General features: G+C 44.0%; 1 protein-coding gene across 1 annotated transcript in view; it reads right to left on the bottom strand.

Moving 5' to 3' along the window:
- Positions 1-263: 263 nt before the first annotated feature.
- LOC142245441 (uncharacterized) overlaps positions 264-22,353 on the bottom strand; it is a 102,119-nt gene continuing 80,029 nt past the window's right edge. Inside the window, exon 5 of the mRNA XM_075318145.1 lies at positions 264-5,194. Within this exon, the coding sequence (XP_075174260.1) occupies positions 3,995-5,194 (1,200 nt within the window). The 3' untranslated portion in view covers positions 264-3,994. The remainder of the gene's footprint in view (positions 5,195-22,353) is intronic.

Below are 22,353 nucleotides of genomic sequence, written 5' to 3'. Positions count from 1 at the left end.
AATCCCTTTCCTTGGTTACCCGATATTTACCTTCGTTACCAGCGTCCCTGCTCTCACACTGCCAGTGCCGGCTCCATGTTCCCTGCACTCCTAGCCACAGTACACATCGGGTTAATTACCCGATGTGTACTCCAGCTACATGTGCAGAGAGCAGGGAGCTGGCACTGGCAGCGTGAGAGCGGGGACGCTGGTAACGAAGGTAAATATCGGGTAACCAAGGTAAGGGCTTCTTGGTTACCCGATGTTTACCGTGGTTACCAGCGTCCGCCGAAGCCAGCTCCTGCTGCCTGCACATTTAGTTGTTGCTCTGTCGCTGTCACACACAGCGATGTGTGCTTCACAGCGGGAGAGCAACAACTAAAAAATGGCCCAGGACATTCAGCAACAACCAACGACCTCACAGCAGGGGCCAGGTTGTTGCTGGATGTCACACACAGCAACATCGCTAGCAACATCGCTGCTACGTCACAAAAGTTGTTCGTTAGCAGTGATGTTGCTAGCGATGTTGCTTAGTGTGACGTGGCCTTAAGTTGCGACATCGCTTCCGAAATATCGTTGGGGTCACGTCATTAGTGACGCACATCCGGCGCTGGTAGCGACATCGCAACGTGTAAATCCTAGGTGCGACTATAAACGATCGCAAAAGCATCGAGAATCGGTGATCTGTGTAGTGTCATTAATTTCCATAATGTCGGGTCGACCGCAGGTACGATGTTGTTTGTCGTTCCTGCAGCTCCACACATCGCTGTGTATAAACCCGCAGGAGCGACAAACATCTCCTTACCTGCGTCCCGACGGCAATGCGGAAGGGAGAAAGTGGGCGGGATGTTATGTCCCGCTCATCTTGACCCTCCACTTCTATTGGCCAGCCGATTAGTGACGTCCTCCCCCTTGAAGGAGGGATTGTTCGGCGGTCACAGCGACGTCGCCGAGCAGGTATGTGTGTGAAGCTGCCGTAGCGATAATGTTCGCTACGGCAGAAATCACCACATATCGCATGTGCGACGAGGGCGGGTACTATCACGCTCGACATCGCTAGCATCGGCTAGCGATGTCACAGAATGTAAAGCGGCCTTTAGGCTCTGTGCGCACTAGAAAATGGAATTTTCTTAAGAAAATCCCGCAGGGTCTGAAAGATTACCGCACCCGCGGTTAAAAACCGTGGCAAACCACATGCGGTTTTACCTCGGTAATGCCGCAGTTTTGCCGCGGGTTGGTACATGTGTTTTACTGCATTCAATGCAATAAAGCACATTGAAAAAAAAAAGGGTCATTTCCTTCTGATAGTGAGATAGAGAGATAGATAGATGGATAGATAGATGGATAGATAGATAGATAATAGATGGATAGATAGATAATAGATGATTGGATAGATAGATGATGATGGATAGATAGATAGCTGGATAGATAGACAATAGATGGATAAATAGACGGATAGATAGATAATGGATAGATAGATAAATAATGGATGGATAGATAGATAATAGATGGATAGATAGAGGGATAGATGGATAATAGATGGACGGATAGTTAGATAGATAGATCTTGGATTGGTTGATAGATATTACAACTGTTATTTATGATGTATGTGTCCTCCCCCCCTCCATCCCCAACAGTATTTCTCATACAGCAGTGAACCTGTGGGACCTCGGGTCTGAGTTCTCACAGGGTCACTGCCGGTCGGTGACGTCACTCTATTTCTCACCGACCGTGAGAAATGACCTGCAGTTACCCAGGCAGCCTCGTTCACGGGGCTGCATTGAGTGCTATGTCAGACGCCACTGAATCAGTCTGCAAGAGTCGTGGCACATCGTGTAGATTACGCCGGACCTGGAGGGGTATTTGTGGATTTTAATAAAGTGGTGAAAGAAGGGGATTTTGTGTTTTATTTTAAATAAAGGATTTCTCGGTGTTGTGTTTATTTACTTTTCTTATAGATTAGTCATGGCGTGTCATAGACGCTGCCATTACTAATCTTGGACTTAGTGCCAGCTTTGGGCTGCTGCCATTAACTCCTTATTACCCTGATTGCCACCGCATGACGGCAATCGGGATGAACTGAGTAGAGTCCTGGGACTGTCTCATCTAATGGATGCGGCAATTCCGGATGACTGCTGGCTGATATTTTTAGGCTGGGGGGCTTCCCATAACATGGGGCTCCCCATCCTGAGAATACCAGCCTTCAGCCGTGAGGCTTTATTTGGCTGGTATCAAAATTGGGGGGGACCGCACGCGGGTTTTTTTTTTTAATTATCTATTTATTGCACTGCACGATATAGACCCGCCCACCGGCGGCTGTGATTGGTTGCAGTGAGACAGCTGTCACTCAGCGTGGGGGGCGCGTCTGAATGCAACCAATCACAGCCACCGGTGAGCAGGGAAGGCATGCATATGTTATGAGGCTAATGAGCGAGGGTTCGGGAAAATGAAAGAGCTGCCGCGGGAGCAGTGTGACAGCTGCCCAGTGATCGGTAAGTATGACGCGCTTGCTCTTACCCATTTGCGCCCGATTCTGGTCCCCATAGACTTTATATGGTGAGCAGTATCTGGCCAAATATCAGCCCTCCGAATGTATGTTGCCTGATTTCTATGTGTCTGTGTATGATACATGTATGTATCTGTGTGTGAGTGTGATATGTGTGTATTTTCTCTCTGATCAATTTCATATTCCTCTTCTAGTGACATCACTTCCTTGCAAAACGCAGGGAAGTGATGATCACTATGTCACGAAAAATGCAAAATAACTCAGGGAATAACACAGGAAAACGCACATAATTTGCTACCTGCGTTATTCCCTGCGGGATTTCACGATTACATTGCAGTCAATGGAGTGAAATCCCGCAGCTGTCTGGGGAAAAGATGCAATTCTTTTTGCTGCGGGAATCCCGCAGCAAAACCTGTAGCTGTCAAAATCCGCCTAGTGCGCACAGCATTTTTTTTTCCCATAGGTTTTGCTGGTAAATCACTGCAGAAAGGTTATGAACATTTTCTGCAGCGAAACATGCAGCAAATCCGTGGTAAAATCCGCCTAGTGCGCACAGAGCCTAAATAGTTCTTATATGCCAATCTAACTTTCTTGCTCGCTTCATAGGTGTTGTTTTTGACCGAATGCACATCCCACAATTTTTAATTCCATTATGTTTTACACTATTTCTTAAGAAGCACCTAAAAGGGATAAACTTCCTGAAAGCAGTTTAGTTTACTTTTCTGGCATGCTATTTTTAAAATTACATCCCTTCAGGAGAATTTCCAATATAAAAGGCCCCTCTAAGGCTGCTTTTACACATCCGGTTTTTGCCATCAGGCACAATCCAGCAAAAAATGAATAAAACGGATCCGTCGCCGGATGCGTTTTTTTCCTTATTGAATTGTATTAGCGCTGGATTGTGCTTGTGCCCTTGCGTTGCATCCGTCGTGCGCCGTTATCCGGCGATATTTCTGTGTCCAGCTGCCGGAAAGGACGCAGCAGGCAACTTTTTTGGCTGCGGCAAAAAAATGGACGCCGTCATGTACAATGAAAGCATATGGGCACCGGATTTGTCATAATGCGTCAAAAAATGCATTACAGTGACGGATTGCGTTTTTTTCTACTGCGCATGCTCAGTAGCACAATGGATCCATTCAAAACTGAAGGAACTGATGGAAGAAACTGATGCAACGGATACGTTTTTTTGATGGATTCGTCGCATCAGTTTTTTCACCAGATTGTGTCTGACGGCAAAAACCGGATGTGTGAAAGCAGCCTAAGTCACTTCAAAACTGAAATGGTCCCTAAAAGAATAAGTTTTGTAAATTGTCCTAAAATAATAAAAACTTTCTCCTAAACTTTTAACCCTTCTGACAAAGTAAAGTATTATGCTGACATAGGGTAAATGTTAGCTAATAGTTTTACAGGTATAATCAAAGTTTGAATATTTCAAATTTTTTTTGTCAAATTTCTATAAATAAAAAACGAAACATTGATTTAAATTTATTACTAACAAAGTACAAAGTGTCAGGAAAAAAAACATTCTGAGTTGACTAAAAGTAAAAGTAAAAGTGGCTTTTCCGTAGTGTGAGTTCTCTGATGTCTAACTAGCTGTGATTTCTTAGTAAAACTTTGCCCACATTCTGAACAAGAAAATGGTTTCTCTCTTGTGTGAAGTCTCTCATGTCTAACAAGATGAGATTTAGTAGTAAACAATTTCCCACATTCTGAACATGAAAATCGCTTCTCTCCAGTGTGAATTCTCTGATGTGTAAAGAGAGTTGATTTTTCTTTAAAACATTTCCCACATTCTGAGCATGAAAATGGCTTCTTGTCTATGTGAATTCTTTGGTGTCTAGTAAGACCAGATTTTTGAATAAAACATTTCCCACATTTTGAACATGAAAATGACTTCTCTCCTGTGTGAATTTTCTGATGTAGAACAAGAACTGTTTTCTCCTTAAAACATTTGCCACATTCTAAGCAAGAAAATGGCTTCTCTCCTGTGTGAATACGCACATGACTATTAAGATTTGATTTACATTTAAAACATTTCCCACATTCTGAGCATGAAAATGGCTTTTTTTCTGAGTGAACACTCTGATGTTTAACAAGAATTGCTTTATTTGTAAAACATTTTCCACATTCTGAACATGAAAATGGCTTCTCTCCTGTGTGAATTCTTTGATGTGTAACCAGAATAAATTTCTTAGTAAAACGTTGTCCACATTCTGAACATGAAAACGGCTTCTCTCCTGTGTGAGTTCTCTGATGTGCAACAAGAGTTGTTTTTTCTGTAAAACATTTCCCACATTCTGAACAGGAAAATGGTTTTTCTCCTGTGTGATTTCTCTGATGTGTAACAAGAGTTGTTTTCTTCTTAAAACATTTCCCACATTCCAAGCATGAAAATGGCTTCTCTCCTGTGTGAAGACGCACATGTCTAATAAGATTTGATTTAGATTTAAAACCTTGCCCACATTCTGAGCATGAAAATGGCCTCTCTCCTGTGTGAACACGCTCATGTTTAACAAGAGTTGATTTTTCTGTAAAACATTTCCCACATTCTGAACATGAAAATGGCTTCTCTCCTGTGTGAATTCTCTGATGTGCAACAAGATCAAATTTACTATTAAAACCTTTCTCACATTCTGAACATGAAAATGGTTTCACTCCTGTGTGAATTTTCTTATGCTTAACAAGATGAGATTTCATAGTAAATCTTTTCTCACATTCTGAACATGAAAATGGCTTCTCCCCTGTGTGACTTCTCTCATGTGCAACAAGGCTTGATTTATATGGAAAACATTTCTCACATTCTGAACATGAAAATGGCTTCTTTTGAGTGTGTGATGTCACAGGTACAACAAAATTTGATTTCTGAGCAAAATGTTTCCCATATTCTGAGGAAGAAAATGGCTTTTTCCTAGCGGGCACACTTTGATCTTCCACACTTCTTCTGTGACTTTTATGTTTAACAGTCTGTGATGAGTGTATGCCATGATCTTCATATGTATCTTGTGTGATGCTACAATCTTCTGCTTTAAAATCTTGAGATATCAGATGTCCTTCAGAGCTACTGTTATAGTCATCTGTCAAGAATAAAACCTTTTATTTTTGAGCAAAATAAATATAATTTTTAAGTTTATCCAAATATTAAAATTTAAAACATAAAAAAAAGTAATAAAAGTTAAAAATTCCATACAAATTGTAAGATATGTTGCAATGTTCAATGAATAATTGATTTATATGAGGTGATGATAGCACAAAGAATTAATTTTACTAATGTTAATTCCGTATTATTACCCAGTACAAACATCAAAAAATAAAACATTTGTCACTGATTGATTATTTTTATGATAGCATAAAAATAATCATGATCAACAGCGCATCTATTCTTTAAATAGAAAATGTTCTGCAATAATAAAAAATGCATGAGAGAATGAAAACAAACCACCATTGCTACATGAAAATGAAAGCTAATAAGCCCCAGTACCCAGGGCTAGGTCATTCTATTTACCGTATTTTTTGGACTATAAGGCGCACATAAAGTCCTATGATTTTCTCAGAAATCAAAAGTGCGCCATATAATCCGGTGCGCCTTATATATGAATACAGTACATGGATTGAACATTACGGCCACCGTAGTAAGGAGCCTCACTGGGTGCGGGGATATGTACAGCTCTGTGTGCAGGAGCCCCGCGGATTATCTGTGCTTCAAAAATGCCTCCTGTTAAGACACATGCTTATGATGCAGATTTCAAGCTTAAAGCTATAAGTTATGCAGTAGCATGGAAATAGAGCAGCTGCAAGAGAATTCGACATTAATGAATCTATGGGGCATAAGTGGAGGAAACAAGAAGATGCCCTATGCTAGGTAAAGAAGACCAAACTGAGTTTCCGAGGAAACAAAGCAAGATGGCCACAGTTGGAGGACAAAATAGAACAGTGGGTTATCGAACAGAGAACCACAGGTAGAAGCGTCTCCACTGTCTCTATTTGACTCAGAGCCAGTGTTCGCACGCGACATGGAGATCAAAGACTTTCGAGGAGGTCCTTTATGGTGCTTTCATTTTATGAAAAGGTGTAATCTCTCCATCCTCAGCAGAACTACTGTCTGCCAGCAACTGCCAAAGGATTATGAAGAGAAGCTGGCCATTTTCCGCACCTACTGCATAACCAAGATAAATGAAAAGAATATCCAGCCAGAACACATCACTAACATGGATGAGGTCCCCCTCACTTTCGATATCCCTGTAAATCATACTGTTGAGAAAACAGGGACCAGTACGATATCTATACGTACCACAGGAAGCGAGAAGTCATCTTTCACTGTAGTTCTCGCCTGTCAGGCTAATGGCCAGAAACTACCACCCATGGTCATTTTCAAGAGAAAGACTTTGCCAAAAGAAAAGTTTCCTGCTGGGGTCATTGTCAAGGCTAACCCAAAGGGATGGATGGACGAGGAGAAGATGATTGAGTGGCTGAGGGAAGTCTACATCAAGAGACCAGATGGCTTCTTTCACAAATCCCCATCAATATTGGTTTGTGACTGCATACGCGCTCATGTGACCGATAATGTCAAAGCCCAAGTGAAGAAAACTAATTCAGAGCTTGCCGTAATTCTGGGTGGATTAACCAAAGAGCTCCAGCCGCTAGCTATCGGCATCAACAGGTCATTTAAAGTTAAATTGCGAGCTGCATGGGAGCATTGTATGGCAGAAGGTGACCACACATTCACCAACACAGGGAGGCAACGCCAGGCAAGTTATGCCACTATGTGCCAGTGGATCGTGGATGCCAGGAAGAAGGTATCAGTCTCCAGTGTCTCAGTCTCATCCGAGCTTTCAGGAAGGCTGGAATCATCACTGAAGAGCTAAGCAGCAGCAATGAGACCGACTCGGATAATGATGAGGGGGACCCGAGCATGCTTGATATAGAAATAGCCCAGCTGTTAAACTCCGACACTGAAGATGAAGGTTTTGATGGATTTGTGGAGGAGGAATGAACTGAAAATGTAAATGTATTGATTTGCAGTTACAACTGAACAAGTTGAGAGTTATTGTGAAAGAGTTGAATAAAGTTTGACCTACGGTCTGAGATTTGTTTCATTTAATGCGCTGCGCCTTATAATCCAGTGCGCCTTATATATGAACCTAAGGGCTTTAACATGAAGGTTTACTGGGAACAAACAATGCTTTTTGAGTTCTCATTGTTTTTTTATAGCGTGATCATTACATATGAGACACTCAGCACTGTATGGTTTTCGAGCTTCTATTTGTCATACAGGCCGCTGCTATGTTGGAATTATTGTGTACTTATGCCTTTCTTTCTACTTTGTTCTTTTTACAGGCAGGTGTGATGGACCACATCTAAATCTACAAACGTCAATGTTAACATCTGACCCTCTGCCTCCTGATGAGCCTATTACCGCCATACCCTGGAAATATTAATGAGGGGGTGAAACATATTGAGGAATGCTGTTGTCAGCTGGCATTTTATATTAATGCATAGCCAGCAGACCATGGGTTATCTGTATTGACTCTTTCTTCTGTAACCCTGGATTCTGTCCTTATTCAAGGATCATTACCCAGTTCTCCAGTTTCTTAGGAACAGGAAAAGATAGGGCTAGCACCCATGGAACTGGGGCACCACTGGTTGCTACTTAGGGTGCTTAACCTCCATTCTCAGGTAGGGATGAGTCTCCTAGGGTACAGCTGTAGGACCTTTGGGATTTTGGAATCACGAACTTGTTGTTATATGTCATATTATCAATTTCGAGATTTAAATTATTGTATTCAGTGTGTCCAAGGGTATGTTCCACATCCTTGTCTTATGATTCTCTAATAAGGTTACGTTGCATAACTCAGGTATTTTTTTTTCAACATTTCATATTTTATCACCTGTTGTTCATGACATCAATGGGCTTTCCAATAAGCCCCAATCAACTTTCTATATCATCAATGTAACATTCATACCAGCATTCCTACACTGTCCTGTGCCCCTTCCTTGGCAGGAACGCCGGTACTCTCCCCTTCCCAGCCGCTTAGTAGTGGCTACTCCATTTCTGCCTCTCGAGACCTGCGCATGCCACACAAGCCTCCTGGGAGTGCTCTTAGGGCGCCTAAAGGCAGGTTCCTGAGCAACGAGGTTTATATGTTGCTAGTTCTCAGCTCACTAACTGCTCCTATTTAGTGCTGCGTTTGACAATACTAATATCATTCTGTGTTCCAGTACCTGATGTTTCCTCTGCTGCTGAATCGTACCCTAACAGCCAAGTCTGCCATACCGGCTGCAGCTACATCGTACCCTATTCGTCAAGTCTGCAATCCCGAAACCTGCTGCATCGTACCCTATAGGCCAAGCCTGCCGCATTAGCCATCCTGGCTGCTCCTACAATATCAGTGACTATCCATTTCCCTACTCTTAATGGCAGCTGCCACAGCACAAGTCTTCCTGAGTGGCATCTGGTTACCACCTGCAGCGCAACACCCTCACTTTTAGAGGCTCTGGTGAAAACCTGGTAAGAAACCATAGTCAAGCCCCTATTCCAGACAATTTTGCTCTCTAAATTTCAAAATGCCCTTTCTCCTTTCTGAGCCTTGCTATGCACCTAAACAGTGGACTTCCAACACATACGTTGTATCGACTCAGTCAGAAGAAATTGCACAACAAATTGTAAGGTGCATTTTCTCTTGTTGCCCTTGTGAAAATTCAATATTTAGGGCTAAAGTAGCATTTTTGTGGGACATTTTTTCAATTTTTCCTTCCACATTGCTTTAGTTCCTGTGAAGTGCCTAAAGGGTTAATAAGCTTCTTGAATGTAATTTTGAGTACTTTTAGGGTTGCAATTTTTAGAATGGTGTCACTTTTGGGTATTTTCTGTCACCTAGGCCTCTCAAAGTCAAATGTGATGTAGCCCCTAAAAAAATGGTTTTGTACATTTTCTTGGAAAAATGAGAAATTGCAGATCAACTATGAACCCCTCCTAACTTCTAAAATTGTCCTGATATAAAGTAGACATGTGGGAAATGTTATTAACTATTTTGTGTGACATCTTTCTCTCTGGATTAAGGGAATAAACATTCAAAGATTGAAAACGGCAAAATATTCGCCAAATATCCAATTTTTCACAAATAAAAAATATTGTCTAAAATTTACCACTAACATGAAGAACAATATGTCATGAAAAAAAAAACATTCTCAGTTCTGAGATCCGTGGAAGCATTCCATAGTTATAACCAGGGTTGTGGAGTCGGTAAGCCTAATACAGTATCTGAAATGCTGAGACAGCGACAGACACAGAGACAGAGAGAGACAGAGAATGTTTAAAGGCATTTTTATTAGTTTCTGTAAAGTGAAAAGTTTCCCTCCATTTCATTAGTATTTGCTAGCATTGCCCTTACACTGTATGACTTGGGTGAAATGTTTTGGATCTCCTTCCACATTTCTCACAATAGTTGGTAGGATTTTGAGCCCATTCCTCCTGACAGAACTGGTGTAACTAAGCCATGTTTGTAGATCACCTTGCTCGCATCAACCTTTTCAGCTTTGCCCATGAATTTTCAATAGGATTGAGATAAGGGCTTTATGATGGCCACTCGAAAACATTGACTTTGTTATCCTTAAGTCACTTTGTGACCAGTCTGGCAGTAGCTCCAGGTCATTGTCCATTTGGAAGACCCATATCTGCCCAAGCTTTAAGTTCCTGGCTGATGATTTGAGATGTTGCTTCAGTATTGCCACATAATCTTCTTTCCTCGTGATGCCATCTATTTTGTGAAGTTCACCAGTCTATCCTGCAGCAAAGCAACCCCACAACATGATACTGCCACCCTCGTGTTTCACAGTTGTGATGGTATTCTTAGGCTTCAAAGATTCTATTTTCCTCCAAACGTAACCATGGTCATTATGACCAAACAGTTCAATTTTAGTTTAGTCACACCATAGGCCACGTCTCCAAAATGTAAGGTCTTTGTTGATACAGTACTCGTTTCACTGTGGATAATGACACAATCTTACCATCTTCCGCCAGCATCTTCACAAGGTTTTTTGCTTTTGTTCTTGGATTGATATACACATGTCTGACCAAAACACATTCATCTCTGGTACACAGAACTCGTCTTCTTCCTGAGCAGTATTATGGCTGGATATTCCAATCTTGTTTGTACTTGCATATCATTGTTTGTAAAGATGAACAAGGCACCTTCAGGTATCTGGAAATTGCACCCATGGATGAACCAGTCTTCTGCAAGTCCACAATTCTCTTCCTGAAATATTGGCTGATTTCTTTTGACTTTCCCATGATGCTACACAGAGAAGCAGTGTGTTTCAGGTGTGCATTAAAATACATCCCGAGTTGGGTCTCTAATTAACTCAGATGTGGCAATAAACCTATCAGAAGCTTCCAAAGACATGACCTCATCATAATGGCTGTCCAATATTGTTTAAAAGTATAGTACTCTTTGTGTATGTAAACTTTTGACTTTGCAGAAAGTAATAAAATTGCCTTAAAACATTCTCTCTCTCATTATTCTGGCATTTGGCAAATAGAAATAATTTTGGTTCCTAATTGACCTAAAACAGGAAAGGTTTATTCTGGTTTAATGTCAGATAGTGAGAAAAAACTGCAGATGTGTCTTTTTAGAGAGTGGGATGAAACTTATGGCTTCAACTGTACATTGACTCATGTTTGTGATAAATTTACTATAGTAAAATGGTGACATCACTACTTATATCATGTAGCTGAAGTGCAGCACAGATTCATCTCAAGTAAAAGCTGAGATTCTTTGATCAGGAATAGAACAGACATTTATATATTATTCATAACTTTCCCAAATTCTTATGAAAAAATATTCATCACATACTGAATTGAACCGCTGGACCCAATTGATTATATATTTTAGGAGTCCATTTTATACCGACTCCACCAAAATGACACTGACTCCACAGCCCTGGTTATAACCTCATAAAGTGACACTGGTCAGAATTGAAAAAAATTGGCCCGGTCATAAAGGTGAAAACAGACTTAGGAGTGAAGGGGTTAAGTGTCGGGTAGATTAGGGCGCCGTGCAGACCAGGACATTCCATCTGCCGAAAGGTGTGTAAGTCCTAAGAGATCCTACTCGTAGTTTCGGGTCAGTCCGTTCCCATACAGCCCTCTGGAGCGGGGAGTAAATTCCCCTCGTGTCTGGCCTGTGCACGGGCTGAGCTCCAACTGTACTCTGACTAACACCTGAGGTAAGGCAGTTATGTACTAAGACTCCGCCCACCAAGTATTCTGCCCAGTAACACGCCCTGTGGGGAGTTTAACCCTTGATGTACCAGTGTACACCGCATACCTCATGTAAACTACTGTAAACCCCTTAAGGCTATGTGCCCACGCTGCGGAAAATTTGCAGAATTTGCCGCGATTTTTTCGCGGAAATTCCACAGATTTTTCAAAAATCCGCAGTACAGCGAGTCCTCGGACATTTCTATGGCATTTGTGAACTGCTGTGCCTATGCTGCGTTTTTTTCCGCAGCGGAAATAATGCGAATTTCCCTGCGGGAAAATCTGCAGCATGTGAATTATTCCTGTGGATTTCTCCGCAGGGTCCCATACTTACCTGCCTTGATAGAAGACACCGGAGTCACTTCGTCGGGTGCAGACTGGAGCGCAGTGAAGCCAGGAGCAGGAAGGAGGAGGTGGGCGGGGCCTGCACAAGCTCCGGTCATGTGACAGCCGGAGCTAGTTCAGGCCCGCCCACCTTCTCCGGCAATGTGCAGACAGACACACAGGCGGAAAGTGAAGTGCTGCATGATGGAGGTAAGTATGAACTCCCCGATCACTCAGCACTTGTTCTGCATTGAGGATACAGTGCCGAAGCCATGGTACTGTATCCTCAATGCAGAATGCCCGCAGCATAGCCGCAGGACATTCCGCAATAAAACCGCAGCATGTAAACAGATAAAGTTCTGCTGCGGTTTTATGGGAGATCCTGCGGAATGTCCTGCGGATATATCCGCAGGACACTCTCCCCGTGGTCACATAGCCTAAGGACGAAGCCAGTTTTGTACTGAATGCCCAGGCCATTTTTTGCAATTCTGACCAGTGTCCCTTTATGAGGTTATAACTCTGGAACGTTTCAATGGATCCCAGTGATTCTGAAATTGTTTTTTCGTGACGTATTGTACTTCATGATAGTTATAAATTTAGAACGAGATGTTTTGCTTTGATTTGTGAAAAAAAATTGGAAATTTGATGAAAAATTTTGAACATTTTGCAATTTTCAAACTTTTAATTTTTATGCACTTAAACCAGAAAGTTATGTCATACAAAATAATTAATAAATAAAATTTCCCACATGTCTACTTTACATTAGCGCAATTTCTGAAACAATTTTTTTTTGGGGTTAGGAAGTTAGAAGGGTTAAAAGTTCATCAGCAATTTCCCATTTTTTTCAACAAAATTCACAAAACCATTTTTTAGGGACCACATCACATTTGAAGTGACTTTGAGAGGCCGAAGTGACAGAAAATACCCAAAGTGACCCCATTCTAAAAATTGCACCCCTCAAAGTACTCAAAACCACATTCAAGAAGTTTTATTATCCCTTGATTTGCCTCACCAGATCAAAAGCAATGTGGAATGAAACAAAAAATATATATATATTTTACCTAAAAATGTTGCTCTTGCGCCAATTTATACACTTTTTGAAGAAGTAACACAACAAAATTGAAATCAAAATTTGTTACCCAATTTCTTCTGAGTGCGCCGATACCCCACATGTGGTCAGAAACCTCTGTTTGGACAAATATGAGGGTTCAGAAAAGAAGGAGCAATATTTGAATTTTGGAAAGCAAATTTGGCTAAAAAAGATTGCGGGCACCATGTTGAATTTGTAGGGCCCCTAAGGTACCTAAACAGCAAAAACCTCCCACAAGTGACCGCATTTTGGAAACTAGACCCCTCAAGGAATTTATCTAGATGTTTTGTGATAACTTTGAACCCCCGGGGGCTTCACAGAATTTTATAATTTTTACCACAAAATTGTTACTTCAATCAAGTAGCTTTTTTTTTTTTACAAGGGTATCAGGAAAAAATGCACCAAAAATGTATTGTGTATATGTGCTAGAAATCAAATGTTTGGGTACACGGCAGGGCTCAGATGGGAAGGAGCGCCATTAAACTGCAAAATTGGCTGGAATCATTAGCGGGTGCCATGTCGCATTTGGAGAGCTCCTGAGGTGCCTAAACAGTGGCGTTCCCCCACAAGTGACCCCATTCTGGAAACTAGACCCCTCAAGGATTTTATCCACTGGTATAGTGGGCATTTTAAACCCACAGGTACTTCACAGATTTTGATAACCTTAGGTCATCATATTGAAAATTTTATTTTTTTTCACAACAATCTTGCTTTAGCACCAAATTTATCACTTTTTGAAGAGGAAACACCAGAAAGTGGACCCCACAGTTTGTTATCCAATTTCTTATGAGCGCAGGGATACCAGGAGGGCTTGGAATGGACGGAGCACCATTTGAATTTTGGTAAAGCCGAAATAGATTGTGGGCAACATGTTGAATTTTCAGGGCCCCTAAGGGGAAAACCTCAGAAAACAGCAGAAACCCTCCACAAGTGACCCCAATTTGGAAACTAGACCCCTCAAGGGTTTTATTCAGGGGTATAGTGAGCATTTTGAACCCGCAGGGGCATCACAAAAATGTTGCTCTAGCAGCAAATTTCTCACTGTTAGGCTATGTGCCCACGATCCGGTGACACTGAGTCTGTGGAGATGTGAGTGATGTCCACGGCCACGGTCCAAGTACGTGCTGCTGCTGCTGACTTTAGCTCTATTCTCTTTGCAGAGAACTCTCGTCTCCGCAGCATAAATCGACATTTTGCAGCACCATATGTCAGTTTATGCTGGGGAGAAAATAAGCACCGTAAGCAGGAGATTTCTAAAAATCCTCCCACTGCACTTCTACTGTACAACGCAGCATTATGGACGCAGCGAAAACTCAGTGTCCAAAATGATTGAAACCCTAATCACAGGCACGCAGCCTAAAAAGCTAGGATGGATGGACAGACAGATGTCAAACACATAATGTCCCACCCCCCTACATATTCTAAGCTGGCACCCTTTAGTGACTTTCATGTGGCACTAGACTTGTATTTAGCCAAAAAATAAATTATTAAAAAAAATATAAAAATGTGGGGTTCCCCCATTTTTGATAGACAGTTCAGGTAAAGCAGACAACAAAAAGGAGGACATTTTGGCCGGACCGGGGGAGGACATTCATCTCCCATCTGACATGTTTGATCATCCCAGATGGGAGAAGAATCATTTTATAAGGCTACTTTCACACTTGCGTTCAGTGGAGTCCGTCACTATGGAGAATAGTGCAGTCCGTTAACGCACTGCGCTATTCTCCATAGACTTGTATGGACGACGCACTCTAACGCAAGTGTCAGCGTTGCATCCGCCGGACGACGCAGCGTCGTTATTTTGACGCTGCGTCGGGCGGAATGAACGCTGCATGTAACTTTTTTTTGAGCAGCGGAAACCTTTATTTTCCACTGTGCATGCTCTCTTTTTTTTTTATCACAAATTTTATTTTATTTCTCGGTGGCTGAACGTTCAGCTGAGCGCTCGGCTGCCGGCATGTGAGAGCGCTCAGCTGTGCGCTCGGCCGCCGGCATGTCAGGGCACTCAGCTGAGCGCTCGGCTGCCGGCAGGTCAGGGCACTCAGCTGAGCGCTCGGCCGCCGGCATGTTAGGGCACTCAGCTGAGCGCTCGGCCGCCGGCATGTCAGGGCACTCAGTTGAGCGCTCGGCCGCTGGCATGTGAGAGCGCTTGGCCGCCGGCTATTAAGAGCGATCAGCTGATCGTTCACAATGGTCGGCTGCCGGCAAACTGTAAAGAAGAAAAAAAATAAATAAATAAAGCTTTCCGTTATTTTGTACGATCCGTAGCATTGCGTTGTGCCACTATATGCAACGCATCCATTGCATCCGTCACACAACGCAATGCTACGGAAGCCGTCCAACGTAAGTGTGAAAGTAGCCTCACCGGCGAGGCATTAACCATCACGTTGTCGCTGTTACACGGTTTGTAACGGCGATCACGTAAATGGGGACCGTAAAAAACGACCCTGATCGTGATCACCAAGGGTCTCAGCTACCCCCGGTAGCTAAAATACCGGAGATTTTCTGACTCTGGGGACGCTATACCCTTTTTCCCGACTGCGGCGGATCGGAAGAAGTACCCTTAATTACCACCGTTAAAAGGCGTATCGGTGGTCGTTAAGGGGTATATATTATAAAAAAAAACCTGTTGTAATCCCCGTCTCTGCGGCGCTACATCTGCTCTGGAGATTGAGAGTGTGACTCTGTTCTTATTTATATTGTGGGGTGATTACCTGTAGGATCCTCCTCTTTGCACCGCTCATCTCCCCACACATCGCTTTCTCCTTTCTCCATTATGGCTTCAGGATGAATCTTCAGATTTTTCCCGGATTTCAAAACTGTGAAAATAATAATGTAAAAGTCACAGACAGAAGGAAAACTCACATGGAAAGTTCTAGATAGAGGCTTTTCCTACAAGTTCGTGTGGCACCTCAGCAGCCAATCGTTGCCAACATCATCACCTCCTATATCACCACTGCTGTCCTCAGAGTCAAGTACAGCGGCACCTAGTGGTAGAAGCAGGCGTCACTGGAGCAGGGTCCGGTAAGGCCCCTTTCACACATCCGTTTTTTGCCAGTCACAATCCATCGTATTCTGAAAAAAAGCGGATCTGGATTGTTTTTTGTCTCATTGACTTGTATTAGCGACGGATTGTGACAGATGGCCTCATGTTTCATCCGTCGTTCAACGGATCCGTTTAAAAACGTTTGTCCGTCGGATGGAGACGACGTCCACAGTAACGTTTTTTGTGTACGTCAGATCCGTCGCCGTTTGGTAGAATGGAAGTCTATGGGCGCAGGATCCGTCGTAATACGCAGTTTTTTTGTTACTGGGCGTGCTCAGATGGGGTGTAAATTCACTGCTGGTCAGAAATATCTCTCTCTCTCCTCTCTCTCTCTCGTAGGACGGATCTGTTTTTTACAGGGATCCGTCTTATCAGTTTTTACACAATCTGTAACAGATCCGTCAAAAAACGGTTTGTGATTGATGACAATAAACTGATGTGTGAAAGAAATATAATGTAGACAAAACCTGCAGTCCCATGTAACACCAGAGATAACACAATGATTATACACAGCAACAGAACCAAAGTGTAAAGATACAGGTGCAACATGCTGTTGTAATATAGACCACATTCCCACCTGCATTCAGGAATTTACCTCTTCCCTCCTCTCTCCTACGTCCATTCTTTTTTATCTCCTGTCTCTCTCTCTTCCCCTGTTTCTATCTTCCCTCCATTCTCTCGCTTACCTCCTGTTCTGTCTCTCACGTCACTTGTCTCTGTCTCCTGTTTTCTGTCTCGCCTTGCCTTCTTTCTCTCCTCTTCCGCTCTTTTCTTTCCTCTTCCTGGTGTCTCTCGCTCCTCCTTCCCCCTGTGGCTGCACAGTCTGTGAATTTGTTGGAGGAGGGAGGGTTCCGCTGCTGTCTGCAGGCTGTGGTGACTCCTTCCTCTATTCTTCCCTGTGTCAGGCCTGCGGTGCTGAGTGAATTCTCCATGTGTCAAACCTGCGTCGCTGAGTGCGATCTTCTCGTGTCAGGCCTGCGTCGCTGAGTGCGGTCTCTCCCTGTGTCAGGCCTGCGATGCTGAGTGCGGTCTCTCCCTGTGTCAGGCCTGCGATGCTGAGTGCGGTCTCTCCCTGTGTCAGGCCTGCGATGCTGAGTGCGATCTCTCCCTGTGTCAGGCCTGCAACGCTGGGTGCGATCGCTCCCTGTGTCAAGCGTGCGATGCTGAGTCCGATCTCCCAGGGGCTGGACGGTGCTCCTACTGATGAATGACTGTGTGACCCATCAGACTTAAGGGTGTTTTACACGCTGTAACATCGCTAGCAATGTTGTGAGCGATAGCATCCGCTCCCATCGTTCGTGCGACATTTGGTAATCGCTGCCATAGCAAACAATATCGCTACGGCAGCGTCACACGCACATACCTGTTCAGCCACGTCGCTGTGACCGCCAAACAATCCCTCCTTCAAAGGGGAGGTGCGTTTGGCGTCACAGCGGTGTCACAAAACGGCCAGCCATTAGAAGAGGAGTGGAGGAGATGACCACCCACCTCCTTCCTTCCTCCTTTCCAGTGGACCCAGGTAGGATGATGTTCGTCGTTCCTACGGTGTCACACACAGCGATGTGTGATGCCGCAGGAACGACGAACAACCTGCGGAATGAAACACCAACAACATTATGATTAGGAGCGATGTGTCAACGATTTTTGCCGTTTTTGCAATCGTTGATCGTCGCTCCTAGCTGTCACACGCTGCGATGTCGCTAACGATGCCGGATGTGCTTCACAAACACCGTGACCCCGACGATATATCGTTAGCGATGTTGCAGCGTGTAAAGCACCCTATAGGCTACATTCACACATCAGTTTTTTTCCATCAGGCACAATCCGGAAAAAACCTGATAAAACGGATCCAGCGCCGGATCCGTTTTATCCCCATAGATTTGTATTAGCGCCGGATTGTGCCTGATGGCCTTGCGTTGCTCCGGCTTTTGACGGATCCGGCGTAATTACTCAATGCGGCGGCCGGACGGAACGTCCCATTGGACGTTTTTTGTCTGTGAAAAAAAAATGTATTGCGCCGGATCCGGCGTGATACGGCGTGATTTACAATGGAAGTCTATGAAAGCCGGATCTGGGGCGATGTGGCAAAAAAACGGATGCGGCCGCTGGATCATTTTTTTTTAAACTGAGCATGCTTCAATTTATTGAAAAATAACGGATCCAGCAAAAAAATGGACGAAACGGATGCAAAAAACGGAGGCGCCGGATCTGTTTTTTGACGGATCAGATAAACCGGATCCATAAAAAAAAGGATCAGATCAATCCATTTTTCCATATTTTGCGCCGGATCCATTGCATCAGGCACACGCCGGATTGTGCCTGATGCCAAAAAACTGATGTGTGAACGTAGCCTTTGTGAGGAAAGAGTTAACTTAAAATTGAATAGATGGATATTCATGTTGTTTTGTAAGATGAACAAACAAGCCCAGCTGCGCTATGACGCTGAGAGCGGATTCAAGAACTCTAGACGCTGAGACCCAAGGACAGAGATAAGACTTGCGCCTAGTCAAAGACAATGAAACTTATGTTATGCTTTACCGAGAAACGAAAGTTATTCTTTTGTACACGACATAGCTATGCCCCTATTAGCTTGATAAACCCTGTATGTGTGAAAATAAACTAGCAGTCTTTGGAGCGCACATCTCTTGCTTATGTGCAGATACCAGTCTCTTGTCTGTATCTCATTAAGGCTGAGAGAAGCTGAGGGGGGGGCCGTGACTCCCTCCGCATTTGGTCATCGCTGGCAACAGTTGTGACCTATTGGTCAACTTAACATTTCTGGCACCCGAAACAGGGACCCGTGTCTAGCCCAGGATCCAGTGAACCATCTTGCCAACCTGAGGACGAGGGGATCAGATGTGGGGACCAAAAACACCTGGCCAGGTAAGAGTTGAAAGTTTTTTCTGCTCTTTTGCGCTGCATCTCTGTCCTCCTCTTTCCTTGCCGCTGCAGGAGGGACACTGAGTAAAAACTGGGTAATTGGCGGGTCACTACTGAACTCTGAAAGAACTTTTGCAAGTAGATGTTTTTTCTATGCTCTGTGTCTGTTTTCTGTGCTTTGTCTCTGTGTGTCTGCTTTTCTGCGTTTTGCCTCTGTGCTTCTGTCCTGTCTAAATGGATGTGATATTCACTGCCCTAGTGTTAGTTGGAGGTGCCCTGTTTGCCATTTTTCTTGTACATAGAGTATATCTCTGGTACAAGAAGAGTAACCCAGCGTCATTCTCCATACTCAGCCCCCTCTGAACAAACTTAGGACACCACCTTAAAGTAGGAATACAGATAAGGAGTCAGCCTCCGGGTACTTCCAATATAGGTGGTTCTAGACCTCACTTTAGGTAGGAATACAGATAAAGAGTCAGTCTCCGGGTACTTCCAGGATAGGTGAGGCTAATCCAAGGGACGTTCAAGGGTCTAAAAGCTGAAGAAAATAGACAAAGAATGGGACAAGGAATATCAAAGAACAGAGCTGGATGCACCTTGCAGCATCTCATTACGTGTTACCATGGAAAAAGTATAGCTAGTCAGTCCAAGGAAGTTTTTAAGACATTTGGATTGAAGGGGAAGGACCAATTGGACCCCAACAAATGGGACAAAATAAGAACTACCAGAACAGGAGTAATAACAGATAAATCATGGACTGAAGTGGTCAGAACTCTTTCTGACATGGCAAAGACAGCCCACGATCAAGGTTGGATATATCATGAAGAATCAGACACATGGGAAGAAACTGAGAAAAAGGCTAATAAGGATCTTGAGCCTCCCACGTACCTGTCGACTACTCATACAACGACCCCACAAACAGCAGGACCCCAGGGATGGACCTGCACCAACTGTGGCCAACAAAACCCGGATTGGGGAGAAACATGCCTGGCCTGTGGAGCCCCACGTTATAAACAAGCCACAGCACCAGTGCCTCTGTATCCCGTGGTAGAAAGAAGAGCCTTCATAACACCACCTATTGATCCACAAAACCCAGATGCTCCCAGAGATCCGATCGCCCGTGGGTATGAGGTGTATGTACCCTGGACTCATGCTGAGCAGATGGCTTTCCTACAAAATGCTCCTGACCCGACTCGAAACCCAGTCAGTTTTTCACGTTATTTGGTCCAAATACAGGTCTCTTACCGGAGCACTTGGTTGGACATGGAGGGTTTATGTAGAGTCAAAATGTCCCCTGAAATGTATGCCAAACTTACTGCCCATCTGACAGGGCATGTCCCGGCCGATACCCATACTGTGGCGTCCGGCCAAGACATCATGAGGACACTCAATCTTTTCTGCGCCCAGGAGCAAAGAACTAAGGGTACAATGGGACCAGTGCATCAAGGTCCTGTGGAGAATGTCAGCTCATTTTACTACAGATTGATGCAGTCATTCGCAGACGAAGGGCTGGACTTACAAGCAGGCGCATTATGTCGCCTCAAGGTGAGATCCTTCATGGATGGAATACATGCACCTCTGGCAGATAGGTTGAAAGCGTGCTGCCCCAAATGGAGAAACATGGAAGACATAGATCTTCTAGTCAACAAAGCAAGTGGATTGGAAACCGACACAAAGGATAAAAGCACCAAGAAAGTCATCATAGCGGCAGTGGATGGTCAGCCAGAAGTCACAAGAAAAAAGGGACCGACCTGCTACCATTGTGCGATCAGAGGACACGTGATCAGAGACTGCAGAAAGAAAAAGAGGGAAGGTCAAAACCAACCCGAGAGTCAGGAAGAAAAGACTGCCTGACTTGCGGCAGCACGGGATAGGGATGCCAGAGGTCCATTTATACACGTCCCCCTTCAAATTGGCAACAAGGATTTGCCGTGGGAGTACTCACCCAGAAGACGGAAAAACATCACATAATCGGGTACTACTCCTCTCAACTTGACAACGTCACCAAAGCAGCACCTACCTGTGTCCGTGCTGTCACAGCAGTTTCAAACATACTGCAGAAAGCATCCGAAATCTCACTTTATTTCCCGACCACCATCCTTACCAGCCATGACATCTATGCTGTTCTCAACCAAGTGCAGCTGACACACCTCTCCATGGCAAGACAAGTCAGACTTCAATGTGCGCTATTGCTACCCCCAAACATCTAATTCGCTCAAGTAACCAGTCTAAACCTTGCTGATCTGTTGATCTTCACAAGTTTAGAAGGGGGGACAGAGGAAGAGAGTGACAAACGTACCAGCGCACCATTTGACTACGATTGTCAAGAACTCATCCAACATGAGGCAAAGCCCCTGCACAATATTCAAACAACACCACTTACAAATCCAGACTTTGAACTTTTTGTGGATGGTAGTAGATATGCCAATGAAACAGGCAAATTCCACACCGGATTTGCGGTAGTAACCCTACATGAAGTCATAACCAAGCAACCACTACCTCCGCACATATCTGCCCAAGAAGCAGAACTTCTCGTCCTTATCTGGGCAATTGAGTTTCTGGAAGAACGGACAGCGAACATCTACACGGACTCAGGCTATGCACACGGCATTGTGCACGATTTTGGCACTATCTGGCAAGCTAGAGGATTTCTCACAGCGACAGGAAATCCCATCAGGCATGGAGCCTCAGTGAAAAAACTAATGGAAGCAACCTTGAAACCAAAGTAGTTGACAATCATAAAGGTTGCTGCCCACAACCAAGGTCCAAATACCCGAGGCTAGGGGAAATCACTTGGCCGACCAAACAGCAAAACAAGCAGCCTTACTCCCTTTGCAGGATACGGAAACAGTGTCAACGATGGAGGAAGACACGCAGAACCTCTCTGAGACACAGGAAAACGCCTCTGAGGAAGAAAACACCAGATGGCGTGCCAAGGGGGCACAAAAAGTGGAGGGGATTTGGCGCCTAAACGGACTTTTTCGTCCTGCCAAGCAGTTGGTTCCCTGCCATTTTCCAAATACTCCACTACCCTACGCATGGTTGCACAAATTCAATCATGAACCAGATGCAACCTCATTGGGTAGCCCCCGGCTTCAGACAATACGCCTCCCAGAGAATAAAAGCTTGTCACATTTGTCAACAGCATAATCCAGGCCAATTAACAAAAACCCCGCAAAGACACATGCCAAAGACGTTTGCCCCATTCCAAAGAGTACAAATAGACTATATCCAGCTGCCAAGACATGGCATCTACGAGTTTGTACTTGTCT

Source organism: Anomaloglossus baeobatrachus, chromosome 7 (genome assembly GCF_048569485.1).
Source record: "Anomaloglossus baeobatrachus isolate aAnoBae1 chromosome 7, aAnoBae1.hap1, whole genome shotgun sequence".
In the NCBI taxonomy this organism is placed as follows: Eukaryota; Metazoa; Chordata; class Amphibia; order Anura; family Aromobatidae; genus Anomaloglossus; species Anomaloglossus baeobatrachus.
The sequence above is the reverse complement of the archived record's forward strand: the minus strand, read 5'-3'. Positions and strand labels throughout refer to the sequence as shown.